Source organism: Saimiri boliviensis, chromosome 4 (assembly GCF_048565385.1).
Source record: "Saimiri boliviensis isolate mSaiBol1 chromosome 4, mSaiBol1.pri, whole genome shotgun sequence".
Classification (NCBI taxonomy): Eukaryota; Metazoa; Chordata; class Mammalia; order Primates; family Cebidae; genus Saimiri; species Saimiri boliviensis.
This window is the reverse complement of record NC_133452.1, coordinates 41493164-41511890: the sequence shown is the minus strand read 5'-3', so window position 1 is coordinate 41511890 and position 18727 is coordinate 41493164. Positions and strand designations below refer to the sequence as shown.

Here is an 18727-nt window from a genome sequence, read left to right as displayed (position 1 = left end):
CTTCTCCTTGGGTTCAGATCCCATGTCGCCACACATACACATAGCATGCTTTCTGCCTTCTGAATCTGCAGTAGTAACTATGCCCACTTTTGCTTATTAAAGTCCTACCTACACTTCAAGGTTTCAATCAAGTCTTCTTTAATAATTTCACACTCCAGACTGAGTTACTCATGCTCAGCTCTGAAATAGTATAGTCCTTAAATTCTATATGGACTTCCCATACTCAGTTACGGAATCACCTGTCACGGCAAAAAGTATCTTAAAAAGTATTTAGCCTCAAGCTTGAATGCCTCCTACATGTCTAGCATGTGCTTATCCAGATTATGCTTGGATACTTGGACTAATTGTAATTTTACTACCTCCTGGAGCAGCTCATTGCACTTTTCAACAGCCCTACAATTACAAAGGTCTCCCTTATAATCAGCTTAGAGCTCTCATCATGAGCTTCAAATCGTGTCATTATTATATTTTAGGATCTATACATAAAGAGCAAATTAAATCCCTTTTGTATATATTTCTTACATTACAAAGTAGTAAGTCACCTACCTAGTCTTCCACAGATCTCAAGATATATTTATGCCAGTTCCCTTTAGCAATTCTGACATCGTTCTTCAAGTTTACTAACTGCCTTGGTAATTATACATTACCTTTTGTTATTTTAATATTTCAGAAGTGTGTCAGCCGTTCTTAAAAGTCTTTTACCTAGAAAATGTCAGAATTTTGACCACATCCAGACATTGGAACAACTTTCACTATATTGCATTCCATTGTTTTTTCTTTATGCATGTTATGTATTATTTAATCAAGTTGACTTTAAAAACTTCCTGGTTTCCAAAGAATTACCCACTGTAAACTGCAGTTTCTAAGCATAAAGTAATTTCTTCAGAAAGTTTACCTTCATTATAAGTGGAAAATTATAAAATTTGTTTTCTTAAATAGTGTCAGGATAGTAAAATCTCTTGCAGAAATTAAATATGTTACAAACATCTGGGCCTGCCAAATGGCAATATAAATAAGAACAGAAAAATGTGATCGCATGTGGACATCAGAAAGAGCACTGTGAGCATAACTGCTAGGCCTTTGAAATGGTGTGGTGCTGTTTTCACCAGCTAAATTTTTGTGCTTCCAAATTAACTCAGTTGTTTAGAAATCATGCTTCAGATTTCCACTACTATGTGGTGATGTTTGCATGAAGTACAAGAAAAAGGCTTTGGTGTTTGCCTAGACAGGTAAAACACCACGCGGTCAGAAGTTTCAGAACAACCGCTTTCACTGCTCCTTCACTGAGGACGGTTGTACTGTAGGGGGTCAGCCTCTCTCTAGTTGTTTTTGGAAGCAATTTGCATCTCATTTTACTGATTTCACTCTCCAATTACTACTCTCAAGCCATTGCTTAAATTATGTGTTGCTCCATAAAGAATGACATTTCCTTTGGCTGAGCAACGAGCTGTATCACACTATTCTAGCAAAGATGAGCCTCACCAAGGGCAAAACGGCGGCTGACTCTCCTGTTTTGGCAGGCCCAGGGAGGAGGCACAGTGCCAGCACCTGTGGCGATCACTGACAGATTGGCCCAATTGCCACAGCTTTGATGGCAATCTGCATAGGATTACCAGTCACACATTAAACAGCCTCATTTCAATTCACCAAAACAAATGGTGCCACCAAATCTACCCACACAATTCCCACTTTCAATAACTCAGCTGTTGAATTTCTCTGCCCGATTCAATGACGCATGCCAGCCAAATGCTGTAATGATGGATGGAGTCATTAGTATTTTAGTTTCTACACTGAACCTGAAGCCAAAGCATATGGTCTGACAGATGTTCAGGAATAGGCTCTATTCGATTTACCATGTAGGTGTCCACTTATGCTGGCCCTTCATGACAGAATACTAACGTATAACTTTCAGTCCAACCCCAGTTACAACCCTTTCATATCCTCCAGTTATAAGGTGTTCTTAAAGCAGAATATTCAGAACACGTTTATTTCAAGTGAGAGAAATGACTGTAAATTACCTTTGAACCTAATCAAATCACTTGAAATGGACAAGATGGAAGAAAGTACAAGTAATACCTGTAGGCTATTCCCATCTATGGCTTGATTAGCACTGCCAGTAAGTTGGTTAATTTGGTTATTTGATAAAATGTGTCATATACTCACTTTTTCCTCATATGTGTTTTATTCAGGTAAAAATAAAATACATATAGTAAATTGGACAGATCTTAGTCTTTGACAAATGCTTGTGCACTCACAGACCAACACCCCAGTCAAAGTATGTGACATTAACATTACCCTAGAGAATTTTCCTCTGCCCACTTCCATCAATTCTTATTCCTCACAGGCAACAAGTGTTCTAATTTTTATCATCATAGGTTATTTTTGTTTCTTCTCAAAGTTAATGTAAATGAAATCATAAAGTATACAAGTTTGCTGTCTGTCTTCCTTCCAAAACCTAATATTGCTGAGATCCATTCACGCGGTTACAATTTTCAGTAGTTCATTGTTTTATTGCTAATCAGCATTTCATTGCTTGAATGAGCCATAAATTGTCTATCTTTATCCTGTTTATAGACATTTAGGTTTTTTTCTAATTATCAGTTATTATGAATAAAGCTGTTATAGGCATCCTTGCACAAATCTTTTTGTGGGCACATGCCTTAATTTCTCTTGGGTAAATACTTATAGATGGAACTGCTACCCTTTTCTTCATTTGTTGCTTTTTCCTACAATCACTTTTATCTAGTATTCATAGTAGCAACAGTTACAATCTAGTGTTCAGGAGCACCATAGTGTGACTGTAGTTAACAATTTATTGTATATTTCAAAATAACAAAAAGAGTGGAACTGGAATGTCCTTAAAATATAGAAATAATAAATACTTGAGGTTATGGATATCCCAATTACCCTAATTTGATCATTACACATTGTATGCTTTTTCCAAAAATATCACTTGTACCCCATAGATATCTACAACTAGTCTGTAGTGATAATAATTTCAAATTAAAAAATAAAAATAATTCAAAAATATTAATAATTCAAATACTGAAATATTCAGTTTTTAAAATTTTTGAATTTGAAATATTTTCAATACTGAAAATAAATCAAACAATAATTCAAAATATAAAAATAAATACATAAATTACCAATATTTTTAACCTATAAAAGTGTATTCTCTAATTTTCATTTTTCCTGTAAGAAAATTATTTGACATTTCTCAGGAATATAAACAGATGGTTTTATTATTTCATTTCAGTATAAATTATTTTATGATTTATTTCTTTTTTGATCTTATCTCCAATAAGAAGAGCTTTATCATAGCTTCAAGGGAATCACAAATTCCCTGTCATTGAAAGTTCCTCAGGAATACAGAAATACTTTCTTATCCAAGGCTGCACTTTGGGCAGATGTAGTTACCTTCTGTCCACCACAGTTTGAAAATATTAAATGAAAAATTCCAGGTTTTAAATTGCACTCCACTTTGCGTAGCGTAATGAAATCTTTTCATCCCTCACTTGTTAGTCTTCAACATTGTGTGTTTCTGACATCCCAACCATCAAAATCGTCATGGCTCAATGACGCAGGGTCACCCCAAGCAAATGAACCTCCCTTTGACATATTCTCAGGAGGTTAATAGTGGCCTGATGCTACATCATACTGCCTATGTCATTCACCTCACTTCATCTTATTATGTGAGTATTTTAGCATTTCACCTCATCCTAAGAAGGGTGAGTAAAGTACGAAGATAGGCTCAGAGAGATCACTTTCCCGTAACTTTTATTACAGTATATTGTTATAATTGTTCTATTTTATTAGTTATTGTTGTTAATCTCTTACTGTGTCTAGTTAAACTTGATGTACGAATGATTTGATGCATATGTAGAAAAAAACAGTATATGTTGGGTTCGGTACTATGTATGGTTTCAGGCATCCATTGGGCTTTTTGGAATGTATCCCCCATGGATAAGAGCGAACTACTATAAAATTTAAATGGCTTAGTTCTAAAACTTACAAGATTTGAAAAACATCTGTTCATGTGGGAAAAAAATTTACAAATCATTAACCAAAAAATGTTGTGTTTATATCCAGATTATATACTACTTCATTGAGCTCTCAATTGGAAAATAATCTGGAAGTTCTCTAAGGGTGACTAAAGACTATTCTAAATTTCCTTTAGTGCATAAATGTACTGCATAACATACTTTTAAAAACTATTCCAGAAAACCTCATGATTTTACCATATTTTTGGTCTATTGACACAGACTTATAAAAACATTAAACGTTGTTTTATGTATCATTAGTTCATTTAGCATGTAACTGGTTTATATATTTTGTCATATATATGTAAATATATAAATCTGTTCATATATTTCCATATACCTACAAATTTAGAGAACCTTCAAATACTTTATAATTACATAATTATAATTCCATTTTCTAAATATCTAGAAATATAGAAAACCTACTTCAAATACTCCATAATTATATAATCTGATTCTTACAAGAAAGAACACTCCCTATAGATACTTTCAAAACCATCATGATATGCATTATGAAATTATCCTAGATTAACTCAGGCAACTCATTGTTTGTGTTTTCCCCGCCATTTTTAAATTTCCCAATTTGTATTTCATTTTGGACAAAAAAATAATTGATATATGAATTATAACCCGGAAAGAATATACAAGTGAGAAAAATTATTCAGTTTTTCTGTAACAAATTATTTAAAATATCATATATGATCAGGTATATGTTCTGTATACCTTTTACAGAGTTATAGTGTATCATTTCCTTTTGAAATAGAAAATTGGCTCTTTTTCTAGTTTCTGTTACTTTAGCCCATATTTAGACAACATTTTGCCAATCGCAGCTCAATACTACATAATGTAAGTTATTTGAAGGACATAAAAAGTTGATTGCCGTTTGGTATTTTGCCTGACCATGGCATGTTTAACAACTATTCTGTTATTCCGTTACCTCTGTGATAGACTGCAGTGACCTTTCATTGATTTGCTTCAAGTACATTCATTCTCAGTACTATCAGCAGATATTTTGAGCATTTGTTCTTACAATGATACTTTATTTAAGGTACCATTTTTTCCTATGCAAAATAAATACCAAGACTTTTACATTCTTCCACACAAAAAGGTTATCAAGGCCATGTATAAAGCCACCAAAAATAATGTAAAGACCTAGTTTAGCATATTACAGCTAGAAGAGATTTTAGTGTCTACTCAGAATCTCTTTTTATAAATAAACAAATTGAGGCCCAGAACACTTACATGAAACCTCTAAGGCCACTACGGCAATTAATTGGGTTAAAAGATTTATGAGGGTTAGAATTAAGAACTAGTCTTCCTGAACTCTAGGCTGTTATTCTACATGAAATGGAAATAATCTGACATCTATTTGCCTGAGTTAGCTGGTAGCTTCACTTTGGAACCAGAATTCTTTCTGCTTTATTATGGTTTTACTACTTTCAGCAAAAGATGGGCAAGTTTTTTATGTCACTGCCACCTTTTAATTGACTAACATATGGATAATGACCAGTCTTATCTGGTTCATTTTTACATAATTTCCATAATAATTAGTTTTTATTTTAATTTGAAAACACCTAGGTAAGTAATTGATAGATTTCACTATTTCTTATACATGGAGAATAGTGATATAAGAGAATAAATTAAGGTAATTGATGTGGTATTACTGAAAAAGGTAAAATAGTTTTGAATAAATTAAGGTGAATATGTACACTACTAAAGAATGAGGCAATGCCCATGTCAAAGTAGAAGAGAAATACACAATTTCACCATTCTGTAGCAAACGCCAAAAAAAAAAAAAAAAAAAAAAAAAGAAGAGAGAGAAAAAGGGAGGTGAGGTAGGGGAGAATGCAACATAGAAGTCTCATCTCTGTTTGAAAAATGGCAGGAGGAAAATGTTTTAAAACCTCATGAAATGGATTATCTACAATATAGGAAGCAAACAAACAAACAAAAATGAGCAGTATTTGGACTACAACCCACTCAGACCAGCAGGGTCCAGAAAGTCTTTGTTGCCACAAGGCAGCTGGTGACTGAGGATACAAAACCCTTTTTATTTCAATGTCATATTAAATCCTGAGGCATAAAATCAAGGGCAGACCTACAGAGCCTCTAGCTCTCCAAGAAAAGACTATCTAGCTCACAACTAAAGCCAAATCCAGCTAATGTTCCCATCTAAATGAAAAAATACCTAACAAAACAATTAGAACATATATCTAAAATCATTTTTAAACTGTTTATTTAGGCATAGAAAGAGAAATAAGAAAACTGACTTGACATTTAGTTCATAAGACAGGTTGCACATTATGCAATATGCTTTCCAGGAAAACTTATCCTATTTTTCAATCTCTGTAGGATAAATTAGCACAATCACAGAAAAAAGGAACCCTCATTTCCTTTTTCACATTTGGACACAAAATATGGTATCCTGGTACTTGAAAATCAAATAAATTATAAAAGTGGCAATAATTAGATTAATATGAAGTACATCTGTTATAATCTCCAATTGGAACGCTGTAAGAACTTGATGAAACAACACACATATAAGACCCAGCACAGTATCAGACATTATATTAGGTATGATTTCAATATTCATTTATTAACACCTGCAAACTAATAATTATCCCCAACACTACTTGCACCTATCTAAAGAATGCCATAAAATAAATCATGATGTCTATGTTGAAGAAACTAAGCTCATCTTATCATGATTGTTTTTTGTTTGGGTCTCTATTGGCATTCTCATGAATTTAAAATTCACAACTAATGAAATCTCTTTCCTCATTCTGATGCAGAGAACCTAAAAAATAATAATAAAGGTGCTCAGAGAATATTATTACTTACATATCATCTAGCTTCAAATATTTAGCCCAATTAGCCATCACTTTTGGGTTCAGCCTCCCGGCTTTAGATCTGCTCTCAGCTCCTCCCAGGCCCCAGCACCCTGGCACTGACAGATCTACTTTCTATAAATTTTCTGAAGGCAAGTCATATTTCTTAGTCTACAGTTTTCTCTCAGATTCTTTTAAATCTGTTTATATGCATCATTTACAGTTCCCCAACATGTATGTCCAATCATAATTAAATACAGATGTATTAAGGACTTAATATGTGCAAGGCAAATCTCTTGACCTCAGATCTGTGATTAACCCTCAAGCACAAAAGTTTAATTGGCTCTCTTCCAATTCATATTTCCTGAAATATTCCCAAGGGTTTCTTTAAATACTTTAAAATATTTAGAAGAGCATGACAGCTCCTACTTCATTCTTATAAATTCAGTTTTTAAAATACTATTAAATAAGAAAAAAATCTCATTTTTATTCATATTTCAAATGGATCTAGAGAATTTTTTGCAGTTTGAATATAACAGAGAAAATTATTACATTTCACTAGATACTAACAAAAACACTTATTAATTATTTGCTCATGCATTTTATTCCAGAAAAGGAAATCTCTAACATGAATCTGCAAATTCACGCAGCCTGTCCCACCACACGCACACACACACATACATACACCCTCAAGAGAATGAGACCACAAACAGTCCAGTTGTAATTTTTTAAAAACATAAAGTATACTCTTTAGCTCAGCTGCCAATTTGGCCTTACCTGCAGCCATAACTTGTTATGCACAGCATCCCTCCCTGTGGCAATGCACTGAAATGTAGCATTCTGCCCTGCATTCACCTCTACATCCCCTAGACGGAGGAAATGAGGAGATTTATCTGTGGAGGGAGAAAAAAAATATGTTTGTTTTCATATGAAGAAAATATACTATGTTACTTTTCTCCAACTAAATATTATCGTTAGTGTTTTTATGTTTGGCTGAGACTAACATCATAAACAAGAAAACTGAGGGGCTTTTTTTTTGCACTGGAAGACACCATTTCCTTTGTGATTCTCATAGTTCTATTTTTCTCAGTAGCTCTATTACTTACTGTTTCATAATTGCTGGAGTATTGTTCTCTACAAAGTGAGCACTCAACAATTGCTGCTGAACTGCTGCCATAGCTTGTTGCATATGGATGATAATAAAAGTTACAAGTCAAAGCAACCCAGAAATTAAACTGATACAAAATCAGAGCCTAATCTAAAAATATAATGAAAACATAATGATTTCTAAACTGCTGACAGTTACATGGCCATTGAACTTATTTGGCTACAATTTAAGCAGTTAGATCTTTCTTTAAAAAAAAAAAAAAAAAATCAATGGTTATAACCCTCTATCACTTCAAAGAACAAGATAATATTTTTATTTCTTGCAAATGGAACATCAACTAAACTGTTAAATTTACTTCTTATTCCATTATAGCCATAGTATAGTAATCCAAAAGAAATATCCATATTAGACCAACAAAAACGATGATCACAGTCAAAATGTAAGTGAGATTTATGACTGTCAAACAAGTATTCTCTGGAATTACCTTTTAAAACTGAAGCCTCATCCATGTTTCCTGCTGAAAGGAAATTTATATAAAAAGCAAAAGCTAAGCCTCAGAAGTAATAAGAAAAGCTCAGGGAGGATCATATCCCCCTAAAACTGCTGTTGGGCTCAATTCACAATTTTCTATATACTTATGAAATCCTTTCCTTAATACTTATCATTCAATAAGAGAAAAATGAACAGTAGATAAAAACACAGTTCTCTTAAACTACAGACTTAAAGAACATAGTAAACCAGCTTGAACTTTAAGTGAGACGATTTTGTTCTCTTTTTTCTTAGAATTTACCAACAAACACATGGTATATATAATTTGACATTGCCTACATCTTTCTCTAGTACCTTACCTCTCGGGAAGAGATTTAAAATAAGGAATCTCTAAGTTAGAACGTGAGCTAAAGCAGCAGTTCTCAATTTATAAACTCTAGACCAGCAACATCAGCTGCACTGGAATCAGAAATGCAAATTCTCAGGCCCTACTCCAGGCCTGTTGAATCAGAAGCAGGGGAAGAGCAAAGCAATCTGTGATTTACCACGGCTGTAGTTTACTCTGAAGCACACCTGAGTTTAACAACCACTCAGCAGAAGCACAAGCCTTGGCCCTCACAAGGGGCCCCAGACTGCTGCTTACAATGTGTTAGATATGCTTCTGCTAGGGAGGATTGCAGAACAGTAATTTGGAATTTGCAGGCCTTATAAAATGCTGCTGTTGGGAAATATAGGTAAAGTCTGAGTTTATGCCAGCTGCTTTTTGTCTGGCTCTATAGAATGCATGCAGTAATTAATTTTCACGGAATGTGATGTAAACACAAATTTAGGTACACCATCTGAAAACCAATCAAGGTGCATTAAAGGCATAACAAAACTGTGTGGTGGTTTTCCTGCCTCAGTCTTCTGACTAGCTGGGATTACAGGTGTGCACCACCACACTTGGCTAATTTTTATTTATTTATTTATTTATTTATTTGTTTGTTTATTTATTTCCTAAGTAGACACAAGGTTTCACCATTTTGGCCAGGTTGGTCTCAAATTTCTGACCTCATGCGTTAGCCAGGTATTTATTATGATAGAGAAAAAAAGTAGTCCTAAATTTGGAATAAGGTGAACTAATTATTTCTCTTGATTTCACCTCAGTCCTCAAATTAGCAGATCAAATAACTTCATGAGACTTCTTTTTATTTTCCTTTCTGTCGAACTCTGATTTGCTACTCTTTTCTGTTTTTCTAGACGATTTAATAATGCCAAAAAAGAACAAGTCCTACTAAGAGTTGCCTTTACATGTATATTTTGTTCTCAGTAATGTAATAATTTAGAAGAATCTCCTAATATGTGTATAACTAGTTACAAATCTGAAAAATATTTGATTCGAAAACTCTAGAAATATATCTGTTTTCTTTTAAAACTCAGTAGAAGACTAGGACTAACAATAACAAGAAAGACAGCAATGATCAAGTGATAAACAATCAATAGTCACGGCCAATATAAGGCAAGTGTTGAAAGGACATAGAAAAATACAATTCTTAATCACAACCTACCACAAGGATAACTCAGTACTTGGATGTCATCAATGGCAATATAACCACTTCTCCCTCCTGAGACTTCAGCTTCAAATATTACCTGTCAAAAAGAAACAGAAAACATTTACAACAATCATTTTCAAGGGATGTCTTCAGTGGAGGGGAATAGTTATATATATGCAAAAGTAAATCTAATTTTTGTTCAATAAAAATTAAAAATTTAACCTTTAATGCACAATAATTTCTTAAAATTCGTATAGGTAAACAAACCAAAAAACAAAATTTGAAGAACAATTACATTACTGAGGTTGAGCAGGTTAAATTTTTAAAGCAGCTATTGTCAAGTATTGTTATTTTCCTGAATAGGTAACAAACAGAAACAGAATGACTAAGCAGACATAGCTAGTCTCTTTAAAAGTAAACTTTCCCATACTGACTTTCTCCATTTTTGTTGTTTACTTAACATATATGGAGCACCTACTATGTTCCAAGCAGTATGCAAACCACTGAACACATCAATAAAATAATCTGTGTTTTAAATAGCTGAATTTTCAAGGATGGGTGTCAACCGATTGATTATTGGTGTTCCAGAACAAAGGAACAAATACAGTGAAAAAGATTGGGATGGCATGTTTGAAAAACTAAATAAACGTAATCTCTATGGCTACAAATGCTCAAATGGGAAGAGACAAGATTAGAGAGGTAGGCATGGAAGGCCTCAGATACCATGGGAGTGAGGTCAGGAGTAAGGCACTCAATAGTTCCATATCTAAGAATGTTAAGAAAAAGAAGGCTTCTATGTTTAAATATGAGCTCATCTTACAGAGTTTTGTAGTTACAGTCAATAGCAAAGCTTCACATGACCTTTCTTTTAATGTGTACTGTGGCTGGGTGCAGTGATTCACACCTATAATCCTAACACTTTGGGAGTCTGAGGCAGGAGGAACACTTAAGCCCAGAAGTTCAAGACCAGCGTCGGCAAGAGCAAGAGCCTGTCTCCACAAAAAAATAAAAAATATAAATAAATAAATAAATAAATAAATAAGCTGGGTGTGGTGGCATGTGCCTAAAGTATCAGCTACTTGGGAGACAAAGGTGGAAGAATTGCTTGAACCCAGGAGTTCAAGGCTGCAGTGTATTAGGATGGCACCACTGCACTCCAGCCTGAGCTACGCAGCAAGACCCTGACTCTTAAAAAAAAGCGTAACACTGATAATGTGTGCCGTCACTTTCAAGAGAAAGCAGATTTAGCATTCAGCATTTCAATATTGTATTTGATTCCTTTATTCATGGGGATACATACATTGTATTAGAATATTTGCAAAGCATTTTAGAAAATGTAATGAAAGTTGATATTTAAAGTAAGAACAGAATAGAATTCAAATTGGTCTAATAGCAACATTTGGCTATAAAGTGGAAGATCATCTGGAATAAAAAAAATGGTAGTTAATATACTAGAAGTAGTGTAAATAGTGAGATGAGAAGAAAAAGGAAAGACACAAATAATACTAAGGAAGCAGAGAAGGTAGAACTTATTGACTCAGTTGTGAAATATAGGACAACTCAGTGATTTCTAGCTCTGGCTACTAGGTGAATGATGCTGTCAGGATTCTTTGTCAGGACTAACAACACAGAAAAGGAAACAAATTGAGGAAGAAAATAATGAAGTATGTTTTGGACATTTTAAATATCATTTGCCTGTGATACAGGGGAAAACACTTAGGTGACAACTAGATTTGGAAGAGAAAATTTTGAGCATACAATAAAGGCATAAATTTTAAAGTTATCTGATGAAGGATATCAGATAACTCCATGGAAGGGAGTTAGCTACTGATTCAAAGTGAAAGTAATTGGTGAGTAAGACACCATAAGAAGATAAATAAGAGGAGAAAACTACTAGAAATGAAAGATCAAGACTGAAAAGTCCACTAGGAAAGATAAAGCCAACAGCAAATGGTTAAGAAAGGAAGAGGGGTACCAGGAGGTTTCAAGCAGCTCAACACTCTCAATAAAAGGATTAGAAAGGGCCAGGAATATTATAATAACCATAACTTAAAGATTTCAGATATATGTGTAAACAATGGCATCTAGATGCACACAGATTTCAGGAGGCAAGAACCTCTCTGGTGTTATCTAATAATTTCTAGCCATTTTATTCTTTCCCATAGGAGTATTTGCCAATTCTGAGATCAGGCTATGGTTCTAGCTTAGCACAGACTGAAAACCTCTGGTAGGAGGAGGTGAAAACAGTCAAAGCTTAGTGCAGCTGTGCAGAAATAGAAAAACAACTTGAAAATTTGGGAGGCTGACTTTTCCAAAAAGACATAGGTAAAGGCAAATAATGTCTAACATAAGAAAGAGGTCAAGAGAAACTGAAACTAATAAGTATCACTTGGAGTTAGCTCTTAGGTAATCTCTGGTAAACTCTGCCGGGAAATTTTTACTCTGGTGGAGGAGGAGAATGATTGACTGGGTTGATAATAAGTAACATTTGTTGAGCACTTACTATATAAAGTAGACTGTCCCATGCTGTACACACTTACACATTTACACACAAATAAATGCATTTAACCCTCATTACAATAATACTAGGTAGGTATTATTTTCATGCTCATTTTAAAGAAAAGTAATTGAACCAAGGCCTAAAAGCTAACAAGTGGTGAAGCCCAGAATGGCCTGAGCCATCCTGCCTCCAAGTTGCTTTTGAAAATTTTACTACATTGCGACTCAAGAAAAAGAAGACAGAGTATTTAAGTAGACTTTAGAGTTTAAATTTCCTTTCAACATCTAAAAATGTTAAGTCAATTTTAAATTTAAAAAATGAATTTCATTTTGAATAGCACACTGACTAGATATTGTTTTGACAAGACAGCAGTATGGCTCCATTAAACTCTTCCCATTTTCACACCATACAAAGTCAGCAACAATGAGACAAGGTAAGCCTCTGGAATGGATGGCTCATCTCCCTTCCATCTGTCCCAGTCGTAAACCACCTATGTTACTTATTTTCTACTCCAATTTGGCCCTTTGTGACAATTGATTTTACTGGAATAAGCTGAAGGTGAAATGGAGGATGGGGTCTTTGTCGTGAGCAGGAAGTTTCATGATAGGATAGTATCTATAACACGGAAGTATGCGTAATATGTGTGTGTATATGATTTACATTTCACATAAATATATTTGGTGTGAACGTAGTTCCTATGTCATCTTCTAAATATTGGAACAATATTTAGAAATAGAGGGTAGGATCAAAAACTTTAAATAGCATATGACTTGAGACAACTGTGGTACAGACCACCTTCACAGGGGTGAAAAAAACCTGTGTTATACTCCAAGTCCTCCTGTTTACAAATTCTTGAGGATTCACATAAATTTGGGATTTGAAACTTTTAGGTTAACCCTATGACATGAATATAATACAGCTTTCAAAAAGAAGGTTTCTAAGGATTAAATAGTAGCATATGCAAAGGTGCTACCTAAACTAAAAGGTGCGATTATCAACATTGTTAATACCTGAAGTCTGTATAAATGTATCCTAGAAAAGTAAGTTTTATTTGTTTGATTAGTGGTTTAAGGAAAGATAAGTTATAGAAAACAGTTTCTACAAATTATTTTTTGAAAAAAGTTAATGAATAAATCACACATATTGTTGGTTATTTCAGTTTCGTTGTTGTGAATATTCATTAAATTATTTTAACTTCTAGGTCTATCCTAGCTTCACTTTCTTGTTTAACTTCTTGTACTTTAAACAAGATTACTACACCCCTGAGAAAAAGTTTCTTATGTGTTCATTTAAACTGAGCTTTATTCAGGACAATAAATTGAGGCCTTGATTTAAAAGGAGGTAAAATAATTGGTTCTTTATTTTTCAAAAAAAAGTTTCTCTTCTTCGTGACCTCATTTTCCCTGCTAAAATGTTGTCTTTGCCTCATTAACGAGAGCTAGAAGGAATTTCTAAGATCAGATTCCTTTACTGCTAAGGATCTAATCAGCTTTATCACTTCAACAGAGCCCTCAACTTGTAGGGCTCTTCTGTCCAGTCAGGGAAAACAAATCTCAATAGCTTAATTATGCAAAGCGTGTTTGGGCTAATGCTCAGGTCAGATCTAATGCTTGATGTCAAGTAGTCAACCAGCCTTCCCAGAAGAAGAGAGCAGTGTAAGCCATACCAGTTGTCAATTTTAAACCATCCAGAAGGCCAGCCTGGGAGCAGAATGAACGGCCTCTTCTTCCAAGCCATTTTTACTCCACTCCATTACCTGAAACACTGAAGGTGATGATTCTAATCAAATTTTTGCTACTCCAGCAACAGTCCTGGGTTATTAACTAAATAAGTGAAATAAAGTTGAATTAAATTTTGGGGAGATGGGAAACCCTAAAGAACAAAGATAACTTTATCCTCCAGCAAAAACGGAATTAACCCAGAGGAAGTGTCCCCTAAAACGGAAAGCTGAACTGCATGTCCAGAAGCCTGGGATCTGGTTGTTGGTCTACTAGCACATGTAACCCAAGAAAGTTATTAATACTTAACTTGGATCTTTGTAGTCTCATATTGACAATATTGCCTTTCCCTACATCATAAGATTCTTGTGAAGACTGAATGGTATATATGAAATAATTAAATAATATGTGAAATATGTAATACAAGATATTATAGCTACTAGAAAAATGTGGAAAAAAAAATCTCCCCTTAATATTCTTTCAATATATCATAGTGTTAAAAGCCCAGGCTCCAAAGTCACACATGTATATAATTAATACTCTTTTCCTTTTTCTTTTTTTTTTATGAGGCAGACTCTTGGTCTGTCACCCAGGCTGTAGTGCAGTGGCACGGTCTTGGCTCACTCTAACCTCTGCCTCCCGGGTTCAAACAATTCTCATGCCTCAGCCTCCCCAGTAGCTGGAATTATAGGCACATGCCACCATGCCTGACTAATTTTTGTATTTTTGTAGAGACAGAGTGTCAACATATTGGCTAGGCTGGTTTTGAACTCCTAGTCTCAAGTGGTCTACCTGCTTCAGCCTCCCAAGTGCTGGGATTACAGGCATGAGCCACCATGCTCAACCTAGTTCATATCCTTTAACTGTAACTTTAACTCATACAAAATGTAAACTTCAATTTCCTTTTCTATAAAGGAAACTTTATATGGAAGATTAAATGAGATAATGCACATAAAACATTTAACGCATCTCCTGCCACACAGTAAGCATGTTATGTTAAGTAGAATCACTGTTATGAGCAGAAAATAACCATAAAAGACACATGTACTAAAATTGTATTTCTTCCATTCCCCTCTTCCTCCACTAAAAACCTAACCCCCCAAATCCCAGATTGGAAAAACATAGAATAAACTAGTGTTCAATTCCTATAAACCTCCTTAAATTCATAGTTTTTTATTTTAATATTTAAACACTAAATTTTGCTAAAGTTAGAAACAAATTACATATCTGCCTTCAAAGAACAAATGTGCCAAAATCAAAGTTTATTTTTAAATATGTATGTCCAAATTTCAGTAACAAACAAGATAGTCATAACATACACAGAGACAGATCAACGCTGCAGGTCCAACCCTATGAATACCAGTGAAGCACATGCATCTGTATCTCTCATCACAAGGGGTGACCTCCAATTTAGGAACTGTAGTTAACTTTGTACCCTCAAAGCTCATATATTGTCTATCACAAAGCAGACATTCAACAAATAATAACAAGACTATATATGTGTGTATATATATGTATGTATGCATACACATTACTTAGATGTATGTATATAAACATCATTACATATAATTGAATTCTACCATGTGAAACTTCAACATTGTAGTTCCATAAGATGTGTCCTCAGTCTTTTTCTCTCGTTGCCCTATACTTTCAACTCTGATCAAAGATTAAGGAAGATGAGGCTACGCAGAGGACAGAGGGAAATGAAAAAAAATTAAGTATGTAGAACTACAAGAGGAAAATGGAAGTACATGGCATCACAAAAGCTGATAGAAGAGTATCTAAAGGAGAATAGATGTCAGGAACCGAGTGCTGGCCAAATACTACATTAAATGGTTATTGAAAATGCCCCTTATTTGTGCCATTGAGATCAGAAGTGTCCAAAGAAAGAGTGGTCTGTTTGAAGTACAGAAGAGGAAACCATATTGGGCAATGAAGAATATGATGAAGGCACAGAGACAGCAAGTTTAAGAATGCTTATAGGAAGTTTGTCTGAATAGATAAAAAGAAATTTGACTAAGGATAGAAGAAGATATGGGACAAAGGAAGGGTTCTTTTTTTTTTTCCTATTACTTTTAAGATAAGAAACACTTAAACATGTTTAGATATTGATGAGGATAATTCAATTTGGTAGTGAATATTTGCAGGTACATATGAAAAAAGTGATAACTGTTAGTGTGAAATAGGATAAGATCCAAATCACAGGTTGTAAGAGGGGCTCTGCCTTTTTTTATAATAAGAGGAAACAAGAAGATGCATGAAAATGTAATTTCTAGGACTGATAGCTAAGGAAGTTCCTATTACACGGCTTCAATTTTCTTAGCTATAAGTAATGGGCTGGTGAAAAGAGGGAGTGGTTGAAGTCTGGAGAAAATTGAAAGGAGCTGAAATAGAGAGTAGAAGAACAAAGAGAACAGAAAAATGTAGTAGTAGAATTTCCAGTTATTTGGATCCAATTGAAATTGATAACCCTGAATTTCTTGTGATCAAATCTATCATTAGTGTAATCTTTAAAAAACAGTGTATTTTTTTCATCTAAGCCCAGAAAAAGTAGATAGAATAAAAGTTAAAAGTTCATGGAAACAGCAATTGTATAACAAAAATTAACATAATGAAATCAAATTTTGATATGATAAGCAGTTGATGAACTAGCCAAAGATAGATGGTTTGATGGCTTCGAGCTCTCCATAAAGTTATTAGATGATCTAAGCAAAATAAGTATAGTAGAGAAAGATAGGTTTACATTTAGTCAGTAAGATACATATGCATAATGTTGGAGCAGTTGTGAGATATTACAACATCCAGGTAACCAGAGTAGTAAACGGAGAGGTGACTTTGGAAGTGGTGAGGTCAAAAAACTATCCAAGTGCATTCCACACATATACTGATGTCATCTAGAGGACAATGAGTTTTGAAAGTGGAGAAAGCAACTCTAAATTATGCTGGTACCCAAGTTCATGATGAGTAAAACAAAATTTAAAGTACAGTGAAAAGTAATAATAAGGATGATGACATGGTGGAAAGGAAGAAAACCCTCAAAGGTGCAAAGGTGTTTCCCACTTGATATGGTTTGATTGTGTCACCACTCAAATCTCATCTTGCATTATAGCTCCCATAATTCCCATGTGTTGTGGAGGGACCCAGTGGGAGGTAACTGAATCATGAGGGTGGTTTCCCCCATTCTGTTCTTGTGGTAGTAAATAAGTCTCATGAAATAAGGTGGTTTTCACAGACCTGAAGTTTCCGCTTTCACTTGATTCTCATTCTCCCTTGCTGCGCCATGTAAGACGTGCCTTTCACCTTCTGCCATGATTGCGAGGCCTCCAGTTACATGGAACTGTGAGTCCATTAAACCTATTTTTCTTCGCAGTCTCAGGTATGTCTTTATCAGCAGCATGCAAATGGACTAATACACTACCCATTGATCTAAGCTACTTGGGAATTAATATCTCCTCTCTTAGAGAATATTGGGAAAAAGTGTCTGTAGGCTATATTCACAAATAGATAATGATTATAATTACATAATTAACTCTAAGTAAACATTTGATGTTTATCTCCTCTATTAAAATATAAACTCATTGAGGACAATGGTCTGTCATATTCCTCACAACATCATTGAATGACATGAATCCCATTGAGCATCAGGGCTGAAAAAGTCCCAATATGTTACAGAAAACAACAATGCCGTATTTGTGGATTGTAGTTAAAGGTTTTGCCAAAAAGGGAACTATGGGAATAGACATTTAGCTCCTTTTTACTTAATGTACAAAATTGTGTTGAAATAATACAATGACACTCCCTTGAGAAAGTTCTAGATAATTTTCCCAAGCTATAGTAGTAATCATGAAAACATAAACCTCCCTTGCACAGCTAAATCATGCTACAAGGCATAAATTTCTGCTGATAGGTCCCAGAAGATTTTCTAAAGAGTAAGTCAAGTACCTACTTGAAAACTTAAAATTCTAGAATCTGGTCACTTTTCAAATGTGAGTGTTCTATTTTCATCCATATATAAAGATGAAGATATATATAACTGACAGGTGATACTGGAAGTGCAATGCACAACTAGTAGTTACTGTCACTCACTGTAGCTCCTCTCATAGACACTGTCAATTTGGAATTGTGGTTTCTCAACTAAGGATCAGCAGAAAGCATTAGAGAAAAGCAGCTTCTGTTCATCAGATCCCTGCAAGCCAGGCTGGTTTGCCTATTGACCCATGTCTGCTTCTAAGAGTTTGAAGTGTGAAAGAGCCTTAGTCAAGGACTTCAGACTTTGAAACTGGTGAATTCTTATTAACCTTTTCCTATTGATTGTTTACTTGTTTATTTAGCTCATGAAGGAGATATATACCTGCAGTCACAAAAGATACATAGATAAAATATGTAAGCAAGAGAAATATTTGTATACTCCTTGACTTTAGAGTTGCTAAAGTTAACTATTTGACTATTTGTAAACTCTGATTTTAGAGCTGCTTGAGAAAGTAATTAGGGGGTTCTAGTTACATGTCAACT

The 18727-nt window shown here is 34.4% G+C and overlaps 1 protein-coding gene across 9 annotated transcripts in view; it reads right to left on the bottom strand.

Annotated features, from left to right (window-relative positions):
• PTPRK (protein tyrosine phosphatase receptor type K) overlaps positions 1-18727 on the bottom strand; it is a 578471-nt gene that overhangs the window by 284427 nt on the left and 275317 nt on the right. For all 9 annotated transcript variants that reach the window (XM_074397496.1, XM_074397495.1, XM_074397497.1 and 6 more), the window contains exons 4-5: positions 10013-10094; positions 7646-7761 (exon numbers count right to left, since the gene is read on the bottom strand). In XM_074397496.1, the coding sequence (XP_074253597.1) occupies positions 7646-7761; positions 10013-10094 (198 nt within the window). The remainder of the gene's footprint in view (positions 1-7645; positions 7762-10012; positions 10095-18727) is intronic.